This window comes from Lagenorhynchus albirostris, chromosome 2 (assembly GCF_949774975.1).
Source record: "Lagenorhynchus albirostris chromosome 2, mLagAlb1.1, whole genome shotgun sequence".
In the NCBI taxonomy this organism is placed as follows: Eukaryota; Metazoa; Chordata; class Mammalia; order Artiodactyla; family Delphinidae; genus Lagenorhynchus; species Lagenorhynchus albirostris.
Genome location: NC_083096.1, coordinates 104,259,116 through 104,283,497, shown reverse-complemented (window position 1 = coordinate 104,283,497; position 24,382 = coordinate 104,259,116). Strand labels below are relative to the sequence as shown.

At 36.8% G+C, this 24,382-nt stretch overlaps 1 protein-coding gene across 2 annotated transcripts in view; it reads left to right on the top strand.

Moving 5' to 3' along the window:
- Positions 1-14,708: 14,708 nt before the first annotated feature.
- Positions 14,709-24,382, top strand: part of FNBP1L (formin binding protein 1 like) — a 120,296-nt gene continuing 110,622 nt past the window's right edge. For both annotated transcript variants that reach the window (XM_060139560.1, XM_060139559.1), the window contains exon 1: positions 14,709-14,921. In XM_060139560.1, coding sequence (XP_059995543.1) covers positions 14,898-14,921 — 24 coding nt within the window. In that variant the 5' untranslated portion in view covers positions 14,709-14,897. The remainder of the gene's footprint in view (positions 14,922-24,382) is intronic.

The window sequence follows — 24,382 nt, the reverse complement described above, 5'->3', positions numbered from 1 at the left end:
ACAAGTTGATTCCAAAATGTATATGAAGATGAAAAGAATCTAAAACAGTCAAAACAACTTTGGAAAAGAATAAAGTTGTAGGACTTACACTATCTGATTTTAAGACTTATAGAGCTATAGACATCAAAGTGATATGGTATTGGTGTAAAGATAGATAATAGAACAGAGTAGAGAGTTTGGAATTAGAGCCACACATACATGGTCAATTGATTTTTCATAAATGAGTGATGCAAATCCATGAGGAAAGGACACTATTTTCAACAAATGCTACAACAATTGGATAGAGCCATATGTAACAGAATGAATCTCACACTATATACACCCTATATACCCTTATCTCACACTATATACAAAAATTAACTCAAAATGAAGCATAGACTTAAATGTAAGAGCCAACACTTTAAAATTTCTAGGAGAAAACATATAAGAAAATCTTTATGGCCTTGGGTTTGGCAAAGATTTCTTGAATAGGACGCAAAACGCATGAAAGAAAAAAATCCATTTTGTTCATTATCTACTGTTTTGTAACAAATTACCTAAGATCTCAGTGGCTTAAAACAACATACATTATAACCTTTGTGAGTCAGGAATCCAGGCATAACATAGCTGGGCCCTCTGCTCAGAGTCTTTCACAAGGCTACAATGAAATTGTTATTGGACCTGTGGTCTCATCTGAAGTCTCAGCTGGGTAGGGGTCTACTTTCAAGCTCACTCATGTGGTTGTTGGCAGGATTCAGTTTCACAAGGGTTGTTGAGAGAGCCTTAGTTTCCTGCTGACTATTGGCCAGAGGTCACCCTTGATTTTGCCAGGTGGGCCTTTTAATACAGCAGCTCACAACAGGACAGCTTGCTTCATCAGATGAAGGATGAAAGAAGAGCCAGAGAGAGGATATAAGCGAGAACAAGTCACAGACTTTTGTAGCATAATCTTGGAAGTGACATTTCATCACTTTTGCCACAGGCTTTTCATTGGAAACAAATCACTAGGTCCAGCTCACACTCAAGGGGGGGAGATTACACAAGGGCATAAATGCCAGAAGGTGGGATCATTAGATGCCATTTCAGAAGCTGCTTACCATAAACAACAAATTGAACTTCATAAAAATTAAACCTTTTGTTCTTTAAAGACACTTTTATGGGGTGGAAAAAGATGTTTGCAAGACATATATCCAAAAAAGAACGGGTATCCAGAATATATAAAGAACTCATACAACCCAATAATAATAAGAAAAATGATCCAGTTTTTTTTTAATGGGCAAAAGATTTAAGTGGTTACTTCACCAAAGAAGATATATGAGTGGCAAATAAATACATAACATGATGCTCAACATTGTTATTCACCACGGAAATGAAAATTAAAACTCCAATGAGATACCAGTGCATATCCACTAGAATGTTCAAATTAAAAAGACTGATTATTCTAAGTATTGGTGATCATGTGATGCAACTGGACCTCTCATACACTGCTAGTGGAAACTTAATATGGTACAATCTCTTTTTACAACAGTATGGAAGTTGTTAAAAAGTTAACTGTAAACCTACTATATAACCTAGCCATTACATTTTATTACATAATTTTTATATTGCTGCTGTAACAAATTACCACAACCTTAGTGACTGAAAGCAACCTAAGTTTATTATCTTACAGTTTTGGAGGTCAGAAGTCCAAAATCCATTTCACTGAGCTAAAGTCAAGGTGTTGGCAGAGCTGGTTTGTTCTGGAAGCTCTAGGGGAGAATCAGTTTCCAGCTTCTAGAGGCTGCCTGCGTTCCTCGGCTCATAGTCCCATCCTCCATCTTCAAAGCCAGGAGCACAGCATTTTCCAGTCTCTCTCTCTGTTCCTCTACTCCATTGTCACTTCACCTTCTGTCTGACTCTCTCTCTACCGCCTCCCTCTCGTAAGAATGCTTGTGATTACATTGGGCCAACTTGGATAATCAGGATAATCTCCCATCTCAAGATTCTTAACTATCACATTTGCAAAGTACCTTTTGCCATATAAGGTAACATATTCACAGGTTCTGAGTATTAGGACATGGACATCTTTGGTGGGTCATTATTCAGCCTAGCAAACGCTACTAAAATAATCATTCCCCTAAAATGAAAGCATATATTCACACAAATACTTTTGTACAATTGTTCATAGTATATTTATTTGTAATATTTACAAATAGTTAATTTGTAAAACAAAAAATAACCCAAATGTCCATCTAAGTGAACGGATAAAACAATTGTGCTATGTCCGTACAATGGAACACTACTCAACAATAAAAAGGAATTAACTATTTATACAGCAATAACATAGATGAATTCAAAATAATTATACTGAGCAGAAGGAGGCAGACAGTAAAGAGTACGTATATCATAATTCCATTCACATAAAATTCTAGGAAACACAAATTTATCTATAATGAACAGAAGCAAACCAGTGACTGCCTAGGGACAGAGCTGGATTGGGGGAAGAAGTTTTGGATTACAAAGGGTCACATGGCACTTTTGGGGACGATGGATATATTCATTATGTTGATTGTTATGATTATTTAATGACCATATATATATATATATACATGTCCCTTTAAAAATGTACAGTGTTATATGTCAGTTATACCTCAATAAAGCTTTTAATACAAACAAAAAATGATTAGTTCTATTTGGATTAAATATAACAAGGCATTGGGGCATTGCTGGAAGATGAAACTATTCCTCTTGACTACTCAGGAATAAAACCGAATTTGATAAAGAGAGGGGTGATAGAATAAATGTAGCCAAAACTTCCTCTTTTTCATTTTTCGCTTCACTTTTTGTTTTTCCATAGAAGTTGTTGAAATCTACCAGAAAGATTGCTAGTTATCTTAAAGATTCTTTCAGAGAGCTCTGTCTAGGGAAAAGCTTCTTTGCTTTCAAAAATATCTAGTTAATACTTGAGGCTCAAAAATGCTTATTCTCACCTAGAATTCTTTACTTTTCTTTTTTTAGTTGTAGAGTTCATCATAGTGCATATTTCTCTGTTTGGATCTTCATGGCAACAGGAATATATATCGTGTTGCTGCCTGATATTTGCCGTACCAAGTGGGCTGTAGTCTGTAAGGACTCTAAAGTATGGCCAAAAGAAAGAATAAAAAAAAATTAGAGTCGTTAACTTCTTACACAAAGTAATGGAAAATTCTGTTATATTTCAGATTTAACACTCCTAAATGAATGTCATATTTACATCACGTCCTAATATTTACATGTCCTAATATTATACTTAATATTTACATAAAATCCAAATACTTATCTAATATTTGCAGATGATAAATTCAACAGAAGAGCAGTCCTGCAAATTGTAGCCAAAGTCAAGTTTCTTTTGCTCACCACAGGGACAGATTGTTTGCTTCTGTGTAGTGAAGCATTCTTGCCGTTAGGTGGCAGGCAAAACCAAGGTAATGATTAAACTCCCCTACCTATGTTTAATAATGATTTGCAATTTGTTATTCAGTGGATATGTTTCTGAAAAGTTCTGTGAAATTTGAAAGACATTGTAAATGATCCAACATTTTTTGAAACCAGAGTTGTTTTACAAGGCAAATAAGTGTCCCTAAGAGATCAGTTTTTTTTAAAAATAAACTTTCTAAAAATTGAAGTATCACATATAGGAAATGCCCAGATCTAAGTACTGCCAGTTTGAAGTATCGCTACAAAGTGAAAACACCTGTATAAGCATCACCCAGATAAAATGAAAGAACATTACCAGCACCTCAGAAGACCCACCTGTGTTCCCTCCCAATCATTACCCTCCTCCTTCTCTCCAGAGATAAACAATATCCAGACTTCCAACATTATAATTTAGATTTTCCTGTTTTGAGAAATTATACAAATGTAACTGTATTTTATATTCTTTGTGTCTGGCTTCTTTCATTCAATAATTTTTTGTTACTTTTACTTGTTGATATATTTCATTCTTTTTCTTTGTGGTAATATATTTTATTATATGAATGTAGCTCTATTTATCCATTCTACTACAGAAGGAAATTTGGGTTGTTTCCAGTATTTAGCTATTACAAATAATTGCTGCTATGTACATACTTGTACATGCCTTTTGTTGCACATATGAATGTATTACTTTTGAGTATATATCTAGAAGTAGAATTATTGGGTCATATAGTATGTGATATCTGATTGTTCCACATTTTCACCAACACTTGGTATTATCAATCTTTTTAATTCTAGCCATTCTGATAGACATATAGCAATCTTTCATTGGGGGGTTTAATATGCATATCTCTGATATCTAATAAGGTTAAATACTTTTTAATATATTTATAGACTACTTGAATATTTTCTTATGTGAAGTGCTGATTCAGGTATTTTGCCAATTTTCTATCATGTGTTCTATTTATTGTTTTGTAGTTCTTTACATAGTCTAGATATGAGTCTTTTGTTGGGCATTTGTATTGCTAAATATTCCCTCATTCTAGGCTTTTCATTGTCTTAAAAGAACTTTTTGATAAATTTTAATATACCCTAATTCATCACTTTTTCCTTTATGGTTAGTGCATTTTGTATCCTGTTTAAAAAATTTCCACCTATACCAAGTCATGAAGATGATCTCATATGGTATTTTCTAGAAGCTTCATTATATTAATTTTCACAGAGCTAAAGTCTACCTGGAATTGAATTTTTTGTATATCATATGACGTAGGGGTCAGATTTATTTTTTCCATATGGGTATTTTGTTGATGTAAGACCATTTGTGAAAGAGGCTGTAGCTTTTCTACTCTGCAGTGCCAACATGGATGTTTTACGTTCAGATTTTTTTAAGCTGTATCAGGTTTGTGTAAAGTAGAGTACGTCCATATTTAACAAAGTTCATCATTTGGTAGAGTTTTTCTGGGGAAAAAATGCCATTAAAATCCTTTAATATGTAGACAGTTGCACGGCTTTGACAAAACCTGAACACATTTGATTACAATAGGGTATAGTTTCATCATTATCCAAAATGTATCACATTTTCTGGGGAGTTTAAAACTCTCCTTTCTTGGGGGAATTTAAAGTAAAGGGTAAACAAACAACTTTCTTGAAGTGAAGCAGATTATATAGGCTTAAAAATGATCCTGTTGGCACTTTAAAATCAATTAATCAACCTCAAAGCTTGTATTAAACATCCTTATTACTGACCTGATGCAAACCTTTGAAGATGTTACCATCAAGTTGGGGAAACAAGAACACATTCAACCATTAGAAAACAAACAGAATAAAATAAATAATATAAAAACAATAATATAAAATCAAGTGTTTTCATTCCTACCTCTTCACAGTAGGCTTGGTAAAGAAGAAGAAAACAAACCAACCTTGAATCCTGTCCCCAAATGTTTAAAAAACAAGACTGTGTGATTTTAAACAAGAGGTATTATATTCTAACATTATTTCTGTACTTTATAATTTTTTTCTTGAATGTAGATTAACTCATTTACGTTTTTTGAAGTTTATGATTGTATATTTTCACAGATGGCCTTATCTGGCTCTTTCTATTTAAGCCTTGTCAAATTATCTCTTGTACTTAAATATGTTTAAATGTGTTATTTTAATTCAGTATATATCTGCACATATACTTCCTCAGGAAAGCAACAGTAGAAAAAGATAACATGTTTAGATTAGAAATTTGGGAGTCATAGTTGAATTGACTTTCTCCCTACTTAAAAATAATCAGCCTTAAGCTGGCCTCATTTTTTTGTTCTTTGTTTTTTTTTTTTGTGCGGTTCATAAGCACTTAACTCACCTCAGCTGATCTTTTGCCAGGAATGTGGAGGTCATGGTTGCTTTCATGGTCTTTCTGAATTCCCTTCATTAATTTTTAAAGTTTCTTTTAATCTGGATTTCTGAACAAGTTTTAAAACGGTAACAAACTGATGCCATTTTACATGCAATTTCAAAAAAATTCTAATTTATTGGTAATTTGAAAGCAAATAAATTAAGAATGAGATAACAGGTATTCGACATAAAAGAATCTAAAAATCAATGCTGGAAATATGACTTACCTTTATCTATAGTCAACTTTTTTTTTTTTTTTTTTGTGGTACGCGGGCCTCTCACTGTTGTGGCCTCTCCCGTTGCGGAGCACAGGCTCCGGACGCGCAGGCTCAGCGGCCATGGCTCACGGGCCCAGCCACTCCGCGGCATGTGGGATCTTCCTGGACCAGGGCACAAATCCGTGTCCCCTGCATCAGCAGGCGCACTCTCAACCACTGCGCCACCAGGGAAGCCCCATCCTGCGCTCTTTTAACCAACGAAATATTTAGGATCTATCAAGGGAAAATTTGGACCACTGTCTTCCAAAGAATCAATGAAATATGACCTCAGAAATTAAATTTGGAGGCTGAAGAAGGATTTCTAAGAATGCCCAGGACTACTGTCAATAGAAGAATACCAGACACTATTTTCTACGACACAGGTTCATAATAACATCCAGAGTTGTTTTTGTAAATGAACCAAATGCATTGCATACATTGTGGGGCAGTCATGTAATCTGTGGCCTTCATTTCCTCTGGATACAATGGACCTGAAATAGAACACTAAGAAAAGGGAATAAAAATTAATTTTTTCTCAGATTTTATGTTTGCCAATTTTGCTGAAATGGAGAGAAGCATGGGTAAAGAAGAGACACCATTTCTTTAGGCTGATTTCAGGAGAATGACCCAAGTACTGCTCTAGCACACTCAGGTGGGAGCAGTTTTCTCTTTGCAGATTTAATCCTGAAAACTGTAGTCATTCGCTGAACATTGAAGGACATCTGCTGAGTAGTGGGTAGGATGAAGTTGTCAAAGTTCAGAAAGAGCCAAAGTAAAACCAATGAATCACTGAAGTAGTAATTAGTAAAAGTTTATTGTGCACACACCAAAAAAACAGCCTGCAAACCAGGAGCACTCAAACCAAAACATGGAATGAGGCTCAGCGGTATATTATTATAAAGCAGTTTATATAGTGAGAAAACAATACTATTTGTTCTTTGCAGTGGTTCGTTATAATATTAAAATTTTCAGTGGTAACGTCATACCAACCTTGGGAAACAGTTCAAGTTTTGCTTATGATTTCCAGAGGCATAAGCAAGAAATGACCCAGGTCGGCTTAGTCTCCCCCAAACAAGCTAAATTAAGCTTAATTTCTAGGCCAAACTGATTTTGTCTGCTAGGAATTTTCAAGGCTGGTCTCCTTTTGTTTTAACAAGGTAAATTGTGAACAGGTGGGGCTGTCTCCCGACCCAGGCTGGTAGAATTCCTATGATTCCTGAACACTAAGAAGAGTTTCCAGGAGTGGCAGATTCTTGCTAAGCCTGGCCCCACCCACTAGAAGTGCAGAAAAGGCAGGTTACTTAATAGAGGGGTAAGCAACTCCTCAATTACTCCAGGGTGTACTCCAGTGGCCCAAAACATTAATCTGGAGTCTGCTCTCTGGAGCCTTCAACTTAAACATCGAGCTGTTTCCTGTCTTACCACCCCAGAGTGTGGACGGGTTTGACTCACCCCCTGTCAGTTCTACACAGATACCCTCCAGCATAGCTAAAGTGAGTCATTCATGGTCTGGGTCTTTCTTGGGAAATACAGGGAATGGTATGTGTGTGAGTGTGGAGTGTGTATATTTGCCTTTTTTTTGGCAAATTCCATAGAACAGTGTGTGTGTGATTTCGATGTATAATCAAAATACTTTGGGGAGTTAAAAAAAGAAAAAAAGAACCACAGACATACACAAACATTATGGCCCAACCACTGGAAATTTAGAAATTCTGACTTAATAGGCCTAGAGGCCTAGGCACTGTTGTTATTTTTGTAGTTTTAAATAGATAACATGTAGACAATATAATAAAATTAAATGGTACAAAAAAGTAATACTGAAAAGTAAGACATCTTTTCACCCCAGTCTCCAAATTCCCTTCTCCAGAGGGAACCACTACCTTCAGTTTCTTGTGTGTCCTTCCAGAGGTATTCTCTGCATATATATGCATATTTAAAAATTCCTCCCTTTAAACAAAAATGATAGCATCCTCTAACCACTGTTCTCAACCTTGTCAGGCACAAAATTTTTAATAAACTCTCCAAGAGATTTTGAAGCAAATTCTTCATTAAGAGCGACTGAAAAAAGCTATGCTTTTGTTCCTCAAAAAAGCTATAAACACATTTATTTAAAATCTTTTACATCCAATTTCAAGTGTTTACTGACTTCCTCAAACCCATGGTCTAAATTCATCTGGTGAAAAGTCCCTGACCTAGGGTGTTCAAGATCAGCCTGAGTACTTAGCATTGACAGATAAAGTACAGGATGTCCAGTTAACTCTGAATTTCAGATAGAAAACAAATAATTTTTTACTATAAGTATGTCCCATGTAATATTTGCAATATCTGAAACAAATTTAACTGGGAGTCCTGTATTTTTATTTGCTAAATAAGGCAACTCCACAGAAAATTTTGATCCACTGGAAGCTATTTCAACTAATTCTCTCTAGAATGTCCTGTATTAGAGATGACCTAGCTTATAATTATAGGACCAGGCTCTTCAGGCTAAAGCCAAATACTCAGAGTTTAACCAGAAATTGGATAGCTGTTGGCTTATTTCGAAATACATGGCTTTAACTTGCTGTTTTACCTAATAAGATACAACTGTATTATACAATAAAGTGATCACTGAAATAAAAATACCTTGAATTTACATATAGTAGATTATTTTACTTTCAAAGAACTTAAAATATCTAAGGTCTGAGCTATTTTGGTCCTTAAAATGAGCATTAAAATCTTAGCTAATTGGGTTTGGATAAGAATGAAGAGAACCAGCCTAGAGGTAAGTTTTTGTTGTTGTTGTTGTTTTTAAGTGTAACTGACATACAACATTATATTAGTTTCAGGTGTACAACATAATTTGACATTTGTATACATTGTGAAATGATCACCACAATGTCTCATTAGAGGTAACTTTTCCTTATTAATTATTTAAATCATTTTTATTATCAACAAAAGTAATATTAAGCATCGACTTAATATTACTTGATTAAGCATGGGTAGTATAAAATCCTGACATGGAGGATGCAAAATTGTGATTTATGACTTTTAAAGTAAATCAGTAACATATTAATAAAAATAATAAATATCAAATGACAAAGACTTACAAATGTTAGAATCCTAATATGAAGACAGTAGAAACAAGGGTTACCATAATGGGTATGATTCTGTTACACAGGAAATGAAGAAACAATTATAATCTGGTTAGATCCTGAGTATTCCAAATACATCTGAATGGACTCAGTAAAATTAAATTTTATTATTCCATTTTGGAATTGTTCTTACTTAGTAGCTAACAGTATATTTTCATTTCCTTCACTGTTAATCTGCATAGGATTTCGACAGTGGTGTGCTGACGTTTAGCAATTAGTTCTCCAAGGGAAAAACCAACCCTGATTTATAATATTTGCCAATTTCCGTGGGGTAAGCACTCTCACCATGACAGATGCTAATCTAACATTTTTAACAACCTGTTTGCAAAATTCCTGAAAACGTAACAGTGGCTCTTAAGAGCCTGTAAAAGCTGGTTGTATTTCTATAAGTGCATGTGATACACCTGATTGGATTTCATAAAAAGAAAATAGAGAACTAGGTGTTCTTTTTGTTAACTGATGTGCATATCTTGAAATTTTGTCAACAAGCCCCCCACTCGAACCCTACAACAGCAACAGCAAGAAAAGGAGCACTTTAAGAATTTAATCAGTGGAAATTTTGGATGGGTTTGCGAAGGTTTAATAAACACCTGAAGAAATCTGCTACTTTTGTTCTATCAGGTCTCCTGGCTCTAAGGAGAATTTAACTTAAATAAATACCTAAATGCTTTTAGAGTTACAAAGTTCCATAACGACCAGTGGGAAAAAACCAATCATCATAGAAAACCGGAAATGAGTTACCCCTTTAAGCAAATCTATTCCGTTTGATTTATGTGGAATTTTCTTTTACTTTTACTTTTTGCCAAGTTTCATTAGAGCCGTTATATAAAATGCTTTAACTGGATTCAATAATGGAGAGCAGAATCCCCAAAGAAAAAACAGTAGGTGGTTTTCTTTCTTTTCAGTGAGCCACCTTAAAGTATGCTCTTGACGTTTTGAATTTCTTCCTATTCTTGGTTAGGAAAACTGTTAGTGCAGAAAGTAGTGATAACTGTTAACTAGCCAGTACCATTCTTCATTTGCCTGTGTGGATCAGTATTCTAGTATGATCCCATTCCTGGTGTGGTGCTCCATTTGAAGCATTAAAACAGAGGTGCCAAGTACACTGCCTTGATATTCTTCCTAAAGGTAATTTTAGCTTGATTGTTCTGGCCATCCTATGTAGGTAATAATCCTATTTGTGGACACTGCCTCCATAGTTTTATTTTTAAGACATATTTTTAAGATATTTAAATGACAAGAAAGGAATTGCCATTGTTTATGCCAGAGATTGTTTCCTTTCAATGGTGGAAATTATGTATGATTGGTAACCATTTGTGGATGGGACATTGATGCACATATGCATAGGAATGTTCTCTATGCTCCAAATATTAAGTTGATCTAAAGCTTTGTTTTTTCTTTGGAAACACTTTTCAAAAAAGTGGTTAAGACATTACTAACTTTATACATGGAATAAACTTTTGCAAAAATTTAATTTTGACAAGAGATTGATTTATGGTTGGAGGTTGATACATTTGGACAAGTAAATTATTCTATATTCCAGAATGTAGCAGTGAACAACTGTGTTTCACAATTTGACTTAATAAGGAAATTCATGCCAGGAATTTTTTTATTGAGGTATACTTGATGTGCAATATTACATAAGTTTCAGGTGTATAACATTGTGATTCACAATTTTTAAAGGTTACATTCCATTTATACTTATTATAAATATTGGTTATATTTTCTATGCTGTACTATATATCCTTGTAGCTTATTTATTTTATACATAGTAGTTTTTACCTCTTAATCCCCTACCCCTACCTTGCTCCTCCCCCTTTCCCTCTCTCCACTGGTAACCACTAGTTTTCTATATCTGTAAATCTGTTTCTTTTTTGTAATATTCACTAGTTTGTTTTATTTTTCAGATTCCACATATAAGTGATAAAACAGAATTTGTCTCTCTCTGTCTGACTTACTTCACTTAACACAGTACCCTCCAAGGCCATCCGTGTTGTTGCAAATGGCAAAATTTCAGTATTTTTTATGGCTGAGTAGTATTCCATTGTGACATATATATATATATATATATATATATATATGTTTATCTGTATCTATATCTGCTATGAACATTGGAGTGCATGTATCTTTTCAAATTAGTGTTTTTGTTTTTTTCGGATATTTACCCAGGAGTGGAATTGCTGGGTCATCTGTTAGTTCTATTTTTAGTTTTTTTTTTTTAAATTTATTTCTTTTTGGCTGCGTTGGGTCTTTGTTGCTGCGCGTGGGCTTTCTCTAGTCGTAGCGAGCAGGGGCTACTCTTTACTGTGGTGCACAGCCTTCTCATTGCAGTGGCTCCTCGTTGTGGAGCACAGGCTCTAGGCACGCAGCCTTCAGTAGTTGTGGCACATGGCTCAGTAGTTGTGGCTTGTGGGCTTTAGAGCACAGGCTCAGTAGCTGTGGTGCATGGGCTTAGTTGCTCCGCGGCATGTGGGATTTTCCTGGACCAGTGCTCGAACCCATGTCCCCTGCACTGGCAGATTCCCAACCCCTGCACTGGCAGATTCCCAACCACTGCGCCACCAGGGAAGCCCTAGTTTTATTTTTTTGAGAAACCTCCATACTGTTTTCCACAGTAGCTGCACCAATTTACATTCCCACTAACAGTGTGTGAGGGTTCCCTTTTCTCCACATCCTCACCAACATCTGTTATTTGTGTTCTTTTTGATGATAGCCATTCTGACAGATGTGAGATGATATTTCACTATGGCTTTAATTTGCATTTTCTGATGATTAACGATGTTGAACACCTTTTCATGTGCCTGTTGGCCATCCGTATGTCTTTCATGCCAGGAAAAATTGAAACTGAAAAGAGCATTAGCTAAATATTTATTACATAAAGAATTATAAAAAGGGCTTACATTTGAATTAATACATGATAAAAATATGCAAAAGAAAATGCAACACTTTAATGGCTTATCATGGAGTAGAGTTCAAGTATATGCCTGAGGGTAAAATGCATTAAATGAAAGTTATTTTTCATAATTAATAAAAAGACAGTATAATACTTTTTAAAATTGCAATAAGCTTGTGTTTATTGTGTTATTGTGTTATTGTGTTTGAGCTCCTTCAAGTTTACTTGGTATAGTGACTCCATTGTAAAAATATATAGAGAAAGTTAGAAGAATATTATTTCCTCGATTCCTTCTTAGTGTTGATTACCATATAAAATATGTAATTTGAAACAGAAACTATGTGGTGATGGATTGCCAAAATAGGTCAAGTAGCAAAAAGATACAAGATAATTGGTTGGACAGAATTTTATCACTTGATGCAAAATATGATTTGGAGGTAGTATCTGGAATGTATTAATAATAGATTGCTGTTATACCAAAGAGATTTTGCTTTCAAGATGCTAAAAGTTATGTTTTACCTTTTTTAGAGATAAAAATGATGTGTTTGAACTGCTCACAAAATACCTTGTCATGGGTCCATAAAGAATAAATCTTATATACAAAAATAATTTAGTACCCAGTGTATTCTGATTATGTTAAAAATCAGCAGCCTTATAAACTGCCATGCTGATAATATATATTTGTGTATGTGACTATATATGTGTGTGGAAAACACCTCTGATGTTTATTAGCTAAAATGCCCCTATACTATTTTAGAGATTTGTTATGAAAAGGAACACTCTGAAATCTGATTGATCTTCATTATTTTCATAACAAAATATAACACAAAACATATATATTTTTTGTGATAGTTTCCACTTTTAATAAGTTTTGCTTAAAGAGTTTGTTGAAGTAAATAGTGAATTTCAGTATCATGAAAGAATTTTGTAAGTTAAATAATTTTTTTGGGATTCTCAATTTAAGTTGCTAATATTAATTATATTTAAATTTATGATAATGTAGACTAACAGAATTTTTTTCTGAATTTGATGCCCCCAAACCTAACTTTTTGAAGAGAAATTAATTGTTCTAAGTGTGGAGTTCTGTTCAGAAATTTTGGAAGAAGAAAAATGCTCATCTAGGAGATAAAACTTTATGTTCAATTGGGGAATTGTGTAAACAGTATGGTTGAGGATAATCTTTATTGTGAATGGTAGATTATTTTACTTTGAAATGTAAAGCACAATTTTTTTAAAGGGATAGGAGAGGTAGATAGTAGTGTTAGGTGACATAAATAACTTTGAAGGAAATAGAAAAATGTTGGAAAGAGAAAGTGTTTAGTCAATGCTTAACAGCCTTTTCAGTGCATGGCACATGAGCATTTAAATATTGGTGACAACCCACTTGGAAGAGGTATTTGTATCCTGGAGCTGGACTCAGAACTGCAGCAAACAATTTAGCAAGAGTCGTGGCTGGAAGGTCAGGAGGGCTCAGGATATTTGCCTCAAGGCCAAGAGGAAATACAGCTAGGCAGGGACAAGGATTAAAGCGGAAGAGATTGGGGCACCTGAGCAGGCCCTATAATGGGGGGGAGTTTCGAATGCTGACTAGCCGGTTGGGAGAACTTAAGAAACAGCTGTCAAGACACACTGAGGAGTACTTTACTACTAGTAACTGGACTGAACTCTGTGTGTGTGTATGTGTGTGTGGGTTTCGGAGACAAGCAATTAACGCTCAATCATAAGTTAGGGAGTTGCTAAGCGTACTTGATGTCTTAATAGCAACAAGTCAAACTTGCCGACTGCAGTTAATGATTATTCAGAGAGGCCAGGAAGTAACTCCACAGAGAAAAAAGTAAATGGTGGACCTGCATCCAAGGTTACGATATTCTGAGTGAGAGATATCTGAAGTTCGGAAGAGGCTCTTTGCACTACCGGTTAGGAATTTGCCTCCCATCCAACACCTCCACGCACGAGGTGCCCATTCCAGAAAGGGGGCAAGCTCAGTTCTCCTTTCCCTTTAGGTGACAGCTCGGGTCACATTTGTGCATGTTTTTCATCTCCTGTCATGGCAACATTCCCAAATGAATGCCGAAAGATCTGCCTCTTTTTATGATTTCCTGACAGGACTTACAAAATTAAAATGTTTTGTTAAAAACAGAATCGGGCAAGTTGCCTTTTCCTTTGACGCTCTACACGTTTCGGTGATTCCTAAGATCACTTTAACCATTAAGACTTTTTTTTCTTATAAATAGACTACAACTCTTCACAATCTAAACCCAAGAATTTGGATGAGGTTTCTTTATCTGGGTTTCTCCCAAGTGGAGGAGGCAAGAGGCAGGAAGGAGTTGCCTCATTTAAGGGGCTCAGGGTAGAGAAGGGCTGTGGGCGACTTTTCCTTCCCTCCCTTTCCTTCTTGGAGGCAGATATTCGAATGACGGCGGCGGTGGGATAGTCCGAGCCAGGAGGTATGAGAAGCAAGAGACTGGACGCGAGGGAAGAGCCGAAACCCTTCGGCGAGCAGACCCTACCAACCTCCGCCAGGCGAGAGCGGGTCCGCCCCAATCCCAGGGTGCATCGCGTCCAGCCCCCTCCCCTCTCCGCGTCCCGCCTCCCCGCAGCCCGGGCCCCCTCCCCGCAGGCTTCGGGAGGCGGGGACGCGGCGTCGGCGGCTTCTCCAGTCGCGTCTTTCTCCCTCACTGGGGAAACCGGCGGTGGCGGCACCTTCGGAGGCTGAGCAGCTGAGCCGCGAGCCCGCCAGTGGGAGGTCGGACAGACTGACTGCAGAGCCGACAGACGGACGGACAGCGGGGCAGCCAGACGGCTCGAGTCGCCTCGAGTTCCGCCATGAGCTGGGGCACGGAGCTTTGGGTGAGTCCGGGAGAGGGGCGCCCAGTGCGAACCCCGGCCCCGGAGGGGCTCGGGCTGGGCAGGCGCCGCCGGCCGTTGGCGGCCAGAGCGCGTCGGGCCATCCCCGGCGCTGGTGTTGGGGGATGGGGGTCCCGCTCCTCTTTGTGTGCAGACCCTTCTTCCCTCTCGGCCGGGACTTGAGAGGCTGCTGGTCCGCGCTCCCGTCGTTGCCGCGGCGGTGGGGCTGAGGCCAGAGGCTTGGACGGCTGGGGGAGCGGCCCGCGGGCTGCCGCGTCCGCCGCCATCCTCTCCTGTCCCCTCTCCCTCCTCCGCCTTCACTTTCCGGACGCCTGGCTCCGTGCCGGGCAGCGCTTCTCTGCCTTTGTATCTCCCCTCCCGTAGGCGGGGGAGGGGGCCCATTGTCCCGAAGGGGCGCTGTTAGCGGGCGGGGAGGGGGCTCGCCGCGGCCCCTCGCCCTGGCAAGGGTCCCCGGGGCGAGGGCGTCGCCGGGCTGGGGCGACGCGGGGAGCCGCGAGGCACCGCCCGTCGCCCTCGCCCCAGGTAGGGGGAGCCGGGAGGCTTTGTTCCGAGCCCGGCCTCCGGCCAGCCAGGCCCAACCCACACGCCCATTTCCCTCTCCTTGTCTCCGTTCTCTGACCGGGGTAGCTTCGGGGACTCCGGCTGGGCCACCCCTGGCTGCTGCCTTGGGCCGGGGGGTTGGCATTTGGGATCTGAATTAAATTGAGTGATCGATGGGGAAGCCAATTTTGCCAAAAGGAGCGTATGGCTTCCCGATTGCTTTACTTCCCTTTCCGTTGTCCATTATTCTCACTCCTTCTCCCGCTTTTCTTTCTCTTTCCTCCTTGCTTGTCTTGGGCGCTGAAGGCTCCAGACAATAACCGGTCTCTGGCCAGGTGCGGGTGGACTGTAATAGGTCGGAGAATTCTCTCGCGACGCCTCCACAGAAGGGTGGAGGTGTGGAGGGCAGTGATTTCTCAGGTGCTGCCGAGGGACGGGGAGCTGGGGGCGCTGTCCCGAGAGCCGCCTCATTTCAGCCACTCCTCTTTTTATCCCACCTGTGCATGTTTTCCGTGCCTTTTGTTAACCAGGATCTCGTGAAATCACTGCAGAGAAAAGAGGAGAAAGAACTTTTTCGTCTCCAGGCATACAGTTAGGGTGGCAGTGAAGGCGTATCGGTTAATTGATCAGCCTTCATTGGGCACAGTGTTTTATGTTGTTTTTCACATTTTATTCACAGATTGGGAATCTTAGAATTGAAAGAGACTTTAGAGTTCGTCTAGTTGAACACCTCCTTAGCAAGCCCAGGAATCTGCAGCGTTCTGGACAAGTGTTTGCCCAGTTTGTAAACACATCACCCAAGAGAAAATATCTAGGAGCCTCTCCGTTACGTTCTTAGATAGCATTAATTGTTCTTGTATTGGGGGGGATTGTATAGTAAATTATGTGAGCTTTAATCTTTTACTTTGGTTAGATTCTCAGGCATTATTGATCTCTTCCCTTTGATTTAGTACATTTTCTAATTGATTATAGTATTTCCTAATTAAAGGAGATGGATATATTTCATTTTCCATTTTTATAATTAGAAAATATTTTTATTTTTACATACTTGTATGATCCATGTTTCAGAGGGAGCAACAATATAAGCAGAATACTTTTAAAAAGTACAAATAATAAAACAGTGGAGGAATATTATTTAGGTGTAACTCTTAATTTAGATCGGAAAAAATTGCTTTGTATCACACTGTAGAAAAGCAGTTTTAAGGAGGAACAAAATATTTTAATGAAGACTAAAATGTGATTTTTAAAGCTTTAAAAAAATTTTAATTTAAGAATATAATACAATCAGAAGCAATTACCCATCTCCTGTAGTTTGGTTATTTACGTTCAGCATTTGAGTAGTTTTTCAGCAATTTAAAAAGGTAAACCATAGAAGAGATGGGAATTTCTGTTCTAACTAAAAATTGTTTCGTATCCTTTTGAAAATTATGAAAAATTTTAAAATTAATTTTTCTCGTAAAACTTAATGTATCTCCATGTTTTAAATTTTTTTTAGTGGTTTGAGGATTTGAGGGAAACATTTATTAGGAATTAAATAATGTGGAATCAGCTAATATCAGTTGGATGCTTACACCTTACATAAGTAGAAGTTGGTGTAGAGGACTATTGTTGGGACCAGAAGAGACCTTAGAAAAATTTGACTAGATTTCCTATTTTTTACTAATCTCAGTTTTGAAAAAGGATATTGTGTTTCCAGTAGATTGTAACAGACACCTGAACTGTGCTCTTGCCATTGAGGAATTTGAGGTTGGGAAAATTATCTTGAAAATTTGAATTTAGAAACCAGTTCTTATATTGTTTTCATGTGTAGGATCACCTTACTGTCCCAGAGTTAAACTTTATTGATAACATGTTACAAAAAAAATTATGATAAAATGCAGTTATGCACTCAAACTTAAGTTTATTTCTTATAATACTCATTGGCATTTATTGCTATCTGTCTTATGTTAAACTTGAGAATAAAGTAAAAAAATTAAAACCACTCTAATAGTGACTCTGGGGGACAGAACTGATTGTGATAGGCTAAATTGGTTGTGTCAGACTTTTGTTTGTGTAGTTGTGAGGGGATATGAATCAACTGGTAATAAATTTGAACTGTGCTTTAAGGGATTTCTTGTGTTCCGAATGAGCATTTAAGCAAAGTAGTGAATATATGCTAGAGACTCAGTTCTGGGTAATATAATGCAAAGAGATGACAGCGTCTTCATTTCTTCAGGATGCATTGTTTATTGTGTTGAATTCTTTATTACCATAGGAAGAATGGTTGGATTAAGAAGTCTAAATATGAATTAATGATTTTGCAAAGCATAGATTTTGTAATTATTAGCTGTTTTTACAAATAAGGAAATTAGAGATTGGAGAAGTCCTATGTTTAGTCAGTAAGTTTTATTTATTAGGAGATAGGCTTTTAGTTTTTTGAGGAGCCAGTTAAAGTTCAATGGGAAAAAAAATCAGTGTATGTATGGACTGCGAGTGTATAGATAGGAAAGAAAATGGCTGAGCACATCACGTTCAAATCATGATTTATTAAAAAATTCCCCTCCCTTACCCCCGCCGGGAAATGAGGGGACTAGTCTGGAAATTAGGAAGTAGGTTCAAATGTCTGACTTAATTTATAGGAAACATATAAACCTTTTTTATGCCTTAGTTTCCTGGTCTATGATTTTTGGTCCTTAGTTTTCAGAGTGTATAATTTAAAAGCCATTGTTATTTTCATCATACTTTTTAGCTAGGTGCATTTGACAAAGCTCATGATATCTTTTTGGAAGAAACTGAAAAGTGTGCATTGCATGATAGATTCAGTGGATTCTTTGTTTTACACTCCTAGTCTTAACCCTTTAATTTAATGCTTCTTTATCTTTTTTCTCTATGTAGCACTTCTATTTTAACACTTATATTGTAAATGTACTAGACTTTTTGAGTCCTTGAGTGTAGGGACTGGGTTAATCTTTTTGTTTTCTCTAATACAGTGCCTATTACTGATCATGCATGTTTCGCCCAATTGAATTAGTAGTTCATTGCATTACCCAGAGTATTGATTACTGATTAATAATTGCATCCTTGAGGAAGTTTTTATGGTTCTGAAGGCCTTCGTAGGTGATGATAAATTAGTGATCTAGTTAACAATTCAAGAAGGTTTTAACAATCTGAAGCCAAAATGATGAAGTTAAGTTTTAGTATTTTGGTTAACAACTTTTACAGATTGGGGAAGAACTGACCTCTAAAGGTAGTTGTTGTGAGTTTACCTGATAGGCTGATGATGTGACTGCCACAATAGCCGATGAATGGTAACTCATCTTGCCGTGGTGATCATTTTGAAATGTTTAGAAATATCGAATCACTATGTTGTGTAACAGGAACTAACAGTGTTGTAGGTCAGTTATACTTCAAAAACAAGCTCATGGTGAGATTAGATTTGTCGTCGGGGGAGGGTAGGGAGGAGGGGGAAATAGATGAAGGCAGACCAAAGGTATAAACTTCCAGTTATAAGTAAGTACTGGGGATGTAATGTACAAGGTGGTAAATACAGTTAACACTGTTGTATGTTATATATGAAAGTTGTTAAGAGAGTGGATCCTAAGAATTCTCATCCCAAAGGAAAAAAAGTTTTTTTAGTTCTTTAATTTTGTATCTGTATGAGATGATGGATATTCACTGAACTTATTGTGGTAATCATTTTATGATGCATGTTAAGTCAAATCATTGTGCTGTACCTTAAACTTATACAGTGCTGCATGCCAGTTATATCTCAATAAAACTGAAGGGGGGAAAAACCCCAAATAGCTGATGAAATCTTAGGTCACATGTAGATTTTTCTAGAACAAAGGAATTTGGTCCCATTGTAATCTATAGTGGTTAGACCAAATCTTAGTTTTACTTAAGATTTTTTTAGAAGGTGCTTATCTAGAGGAGTTCGACAAAGAGAGCTCCTTATCATGTGAGTTGTATTGTTTTTTTCAAAGGCCATGAAACTAGTGTAGGAATTTGGTTTAAAAAATGAAATAATTATTGAGTGTCTATTATGGGGAAGCACTGTGTGATGTATGGTAAGATTTATTAAGGCTTATAATGTCAGACCTGCTGTGAAAAATCTTAGAGTCATGTTGAGGTGATATTACTTTCCTAACTCTAGAATATTCCCTTACATTGATATCACTGTTCAGAATATCCTTTGTTGATCAGTTCCTTCCCACCCCTTCTTCCTTCCAGAGTACACATTCTGGATATTATCTTTCTTATGGGACTACCACCTTATATTTATTTCTTATATATTCAAATCTTTGGAAAATAGTAATGGTATAAATATTTATATCTTACATCCTTTTTTTTGGGTAGAAATTGTTGTGTTCAACACTGTATTACAGATATTGTTGTTACTAGTTAAGGAGGGTGGCAGGCAATCAAGACACCCATTTATGCCACCATTTTGCCCTGACAATAATAAGGTGGAAGCTGGAGAGCTGCCTGTAACCAGTATCTCCTCTTCATCGCTAATTCTTTAAACCACTCATTTCTACTCCTCTTCCCTGCCTTTTATCTTAAAAAATGCTCTCTTCTTCCCCCAATCTATAAAATACAGGTTTGGCTAGAAACTTAAAAGCCTGTTCTGCCTACTTTTCCTTATCAGCTCCTGTTTGCAGGCAGGAAATAGGACAAGAGAATAATAATGGTTTGTAATTATGGAACATCTTCTATGTGTACCTACCAGTGGTATCTTATTTAATAATCTTCAACTTTAAGCATTTTCATCTCAATAGCAAAAAACAAAAAATTCTTTTTTGGGGAACATAGTCATGTGCGTATTAAAAACTAGTAGGAAAATATTATGTAAAAGTTTTGTTTTATAGGAAGCAAAAACTTTTTCCATATATTAGCAATTTTTTAAGTTCTTTTTTTTTTTTTTTTTTTTTTGCGGTATGTGGGCCTCTCACTGTTGTGGCCTCTCCCGTTGCGGAGCACAGGCTCCGGACGCGCAGGCTCAGCGGTCATGGCTTACGGGCCCAGCCGCTCCACAGTATGTGGGATCTTCCCGGACCGGGGCACGAACCTGTGTCCCCTGCATCGGCAGGCAGACTCTCAACCACTGTGCCACCAGGGAAGCCCTTTCTTAAGTTCTTGATCGAGAACTAATCATCAGACTTTTAACAATACCTTGTGAAATATGTGAAATATTAGTATATATTTGTTATATGTTGAAAAAACATAAATGTATAGAATCAGATTTTCCTATTTTTGGCACACCATTATTTTGTTGTTTCTAGAGCATAAAGTCATCTGTTTTATTCCTTTTGTATCCCTGTTGTATTCCTAATTTGTAGAAAAGGAATAGGCATATAATAAGCAGTGAAATATTTGTTGAATGAGGGAATCAATGAATTGTTAGAACTCTATCATCAAACTATGTTTTGAAAACTAAGGTTATTTTAATGTTTTTTTCCCCAACATGTATGTCTCATACCTTTCTTTAATCTTAGGGATCCTTTTTATAATCTGAAATTTAATTACTTCTGTCTTTTCATATGAAATTTTTCTCAATTTATTTAGGTCTTGAGTTCTCATCTCCTTAAATTATTTGAGTACAAATGATTATCTTATTTATAGCCTATTTTGTGGCCCTTTGGATTCTAAAAATGAAAACAGTGTTGTTATATGCTTTGACATTAAGGTTGTCATGTATAAATGATATAAATGTAAATGGTCTGAGACTTAATGAATTGGGAAAACATAAAAGATTGATTTTTCAGAGAGCACAAAAGTTACGGTGATTCTGAGAGATTTTTGAAAAATGTTAACGGATGAACCGGTTTGCAGGGCAGAAGTTGAGACACAGATGTAGAGAACAAAAGTATGGACACCAAGGGGGGAAAACAGCTGTGGGGTGGGGATGGTGGTGTGATGAATTGATTGACATGTATACACTAATGTGTATAAAATTGATGACTAATAAGAACCTGCAGTATAAAAAAACAAACAAAAACACAACTAATACTAAACTTTCATTGGGTTATTTTAATGGAAATATGTTAATATAAATGTTTCAGACATTACATGAAATTTCTAAAAATCTTATATGTTCTGGTATAATGTTATAAGTCATAATTTTAGTTATTACTTTAAAATGTATATCTCAGAAATAACTAAAATAAGATAAATAAAAAAATGTTAATGGTGGCTAGTTAAGATTTTTTTCCATTATAAATTATAAAAATCAAAATCATTGAAAATGCTATGGTAAATAGCAACCATTACTTTTGAATCATCTTCTAGACTTAGACCATGAACTAAATTAACATCCTTTACTATTTGCGAAAGCTGAATATAATTAGTATTTGTTAACTTATTTAATTTGAAAATTTTCTTATTTCATCTTCATTTAAAATAAAAGCTTCATTAAATTATAACATTCATACATTAAAGTGTACAGTTTTTATATGTACGTTAAGATTTGAAAAAATAAAATAAATGCACTCATTCATGTCACTCCCAATCAAGAGCAAGATATGCAAGTCTCACTTATGCCATCCCCAGCAAATATCCCCCAAAGGCAATCAATCACTATACTGAGTTGCATTGCCATTGATTAGTTTTGTAGGTTTTTTTAACCTCACAAAAATGATAATATGGTATGTACTTCATCTGACTTCTTCCATTTAATATGATCTCTTTGAGAATCATCCTTCTGTGGTTAGTTTGTAGTGTTTCATTGTATATGTAGGATTTGTATTTTCTTCTGCCATGTGCCTGGGGTCACTCCTAGTCTGGGACCACCTTAAAACAAGTTTAGGGCTTGAAATTCCCTCCTGTGGTTGTTGGATTTTGTTTTTGTCCCCATAGCTCTTGCAATGTTATCAAAACAAAAAATCCAAAATATCCTCAGGGCAAAAATAGGTGGTATATGCTTTTTTCCCTTTCTGGATTCTCATTTTTACTTCACTTGTGACTTTGTAATTCCTTATTGTCTTGGCTTGTTTTTTGGTGCTTTAAAATTTTTGGAATATATTTTATCCATATTTAAAAGTTATCCAGTGGAATAGTGATAGTTGATCCAAATAATCTAGCCCGACACTACTGGAAACTGGAAATTCTTACGCTGAGATTTTCGTTTTTGCTATTATATTTTTAATTTCTAAGAGCTGCTTTTTGTTTGTTGCTTTTTGTTTGTTTTCTGAACATACTTTTTTTTTTTTTCCTTTGGCCATGCCGTGCAGCTTGTGGGATCTCAGTTCCCTGACCAGGGATTGAACCTGGGCCACAGCAGTGAAAGCACTGAATCCTAGCTACTAGACCACCAGGGAACTCCCCCCGCCTTTTGTTTTTATCATTAAATTATTATATAATTTAGACAGTAAATATGGTGTATTTTTGCTTCTTTCCAATAGAATACATTTGATCACTTTTTTTTTATACAGCAGGTTCTTATTAGTCATCAGTTTTATACACATCAGTGTATACATGTCAATCCCAATCGCCCAATTCACCCCCCCACCCCCACCCCCCCACGGCTTTCCCCCCAGGTGTTCATACGTTTGTTCTCTACATCTGTGTCTCAATTTCTGCCCTGCAAACCGGTTCATCTGTACCATTTTTCTAGGTTCCACATATATGCGTTAATATATGATATTTGTTTTTCTCTTTCTGACTTACTTCACTCTGTATGACAGTCTCTAGATCCATCCATGTCTCAACAAATGACCCCATTTCGTTCCTTTTTATGGCTGAGTAATATTCCATTGTATATATGTACTACATCTTCTTTATCCATTCATCTGTCCATGGGCATTTAGGTTGCTTCCATGACCTGGCTGTTGTGAATAGTGCTGCAGTAAACATTGGGGTGCCTGTGTTTTTCTGAATTGTAGTTTTCTCTGGGTATATGCCCAGTAGTGGGATTGCTGGATCATATGGTAATTCTATTTTTAGTTTTTAAAGGAATCTCCATACTGTTCTCCATAGTGGCTGTATCAATTTACATTCCCACCAACAGTGCAAGAGGGTTCCCTTTTCTCCACACCCTCTCCAGCATTTGTTGTTTGTAGATTTTCTGATGAAGAACATTCTAACTGGTGTGAGGTGATACCTCATTGAACTTTTGATTTGTATTTCTCAAATAATTAGTGATGCTGAGCAGCTTTTCATGTGCTTCTTGGCCATCTGTATGTCTTCTTTGGAGAAATGTCTATTTAGGTCTTCTGCCCATTTTTGGATTGGGTTATTTGTTTTTTTAATATTGAGCTGCATGAGCTGTTTATATATTTTGGAGATTAATCCTTTGTCCCTTGATTCGTTTGCAAATATATTCTCCCATTCTGAGTGTTGTCTTTTCGTCTTGTTTATGGTTTCTTTTGCTCTGCAAAAGCTTTGAAGTTTCATTAGGTCCCATATGTTTATTTTTGTTTTTATTTCAGTTTCTCTAGGAAGTGGGTCAAAAAGGATCTTGCTGTGATTTATATCAAAGAGTGTTCTTCCAATGTTTTCCTTTAAGAATTTTATAGTGTCTGGTCTTATATTTAGGTCTCTAATCCATTTTGAGTTGATTTTTGTGTATGGTGTTAAGGAGTGTTCTCATTTCATTGTTTTACATGTAGCTGTCTGGTTTTCCCAGCATCACTTATTGAAGAGACTGTCTTTCCTCCATTGTATATCCTTGCCTCCTTTGTCATAGATTAGTTGACCATAGGTGCGTGTTTTTACCTCTGGGCTTTCTGTCTTGTTCCACTGATCTATGTTTCTGTTTCTGTGCCAGTACCATATTGTCTTGATTACTGTAGCTTTTTAGTATAGTCTGAAGACAGGGAGTCTGATTCCTCCAGCTCAGTTTTTTCCCCTCAAGACTGCTTTGGCTATTCGGGGTCTTTTGTATATCCATACAAATTTTAAGATTTTTTTGTTCTAGTTCTGTAAAA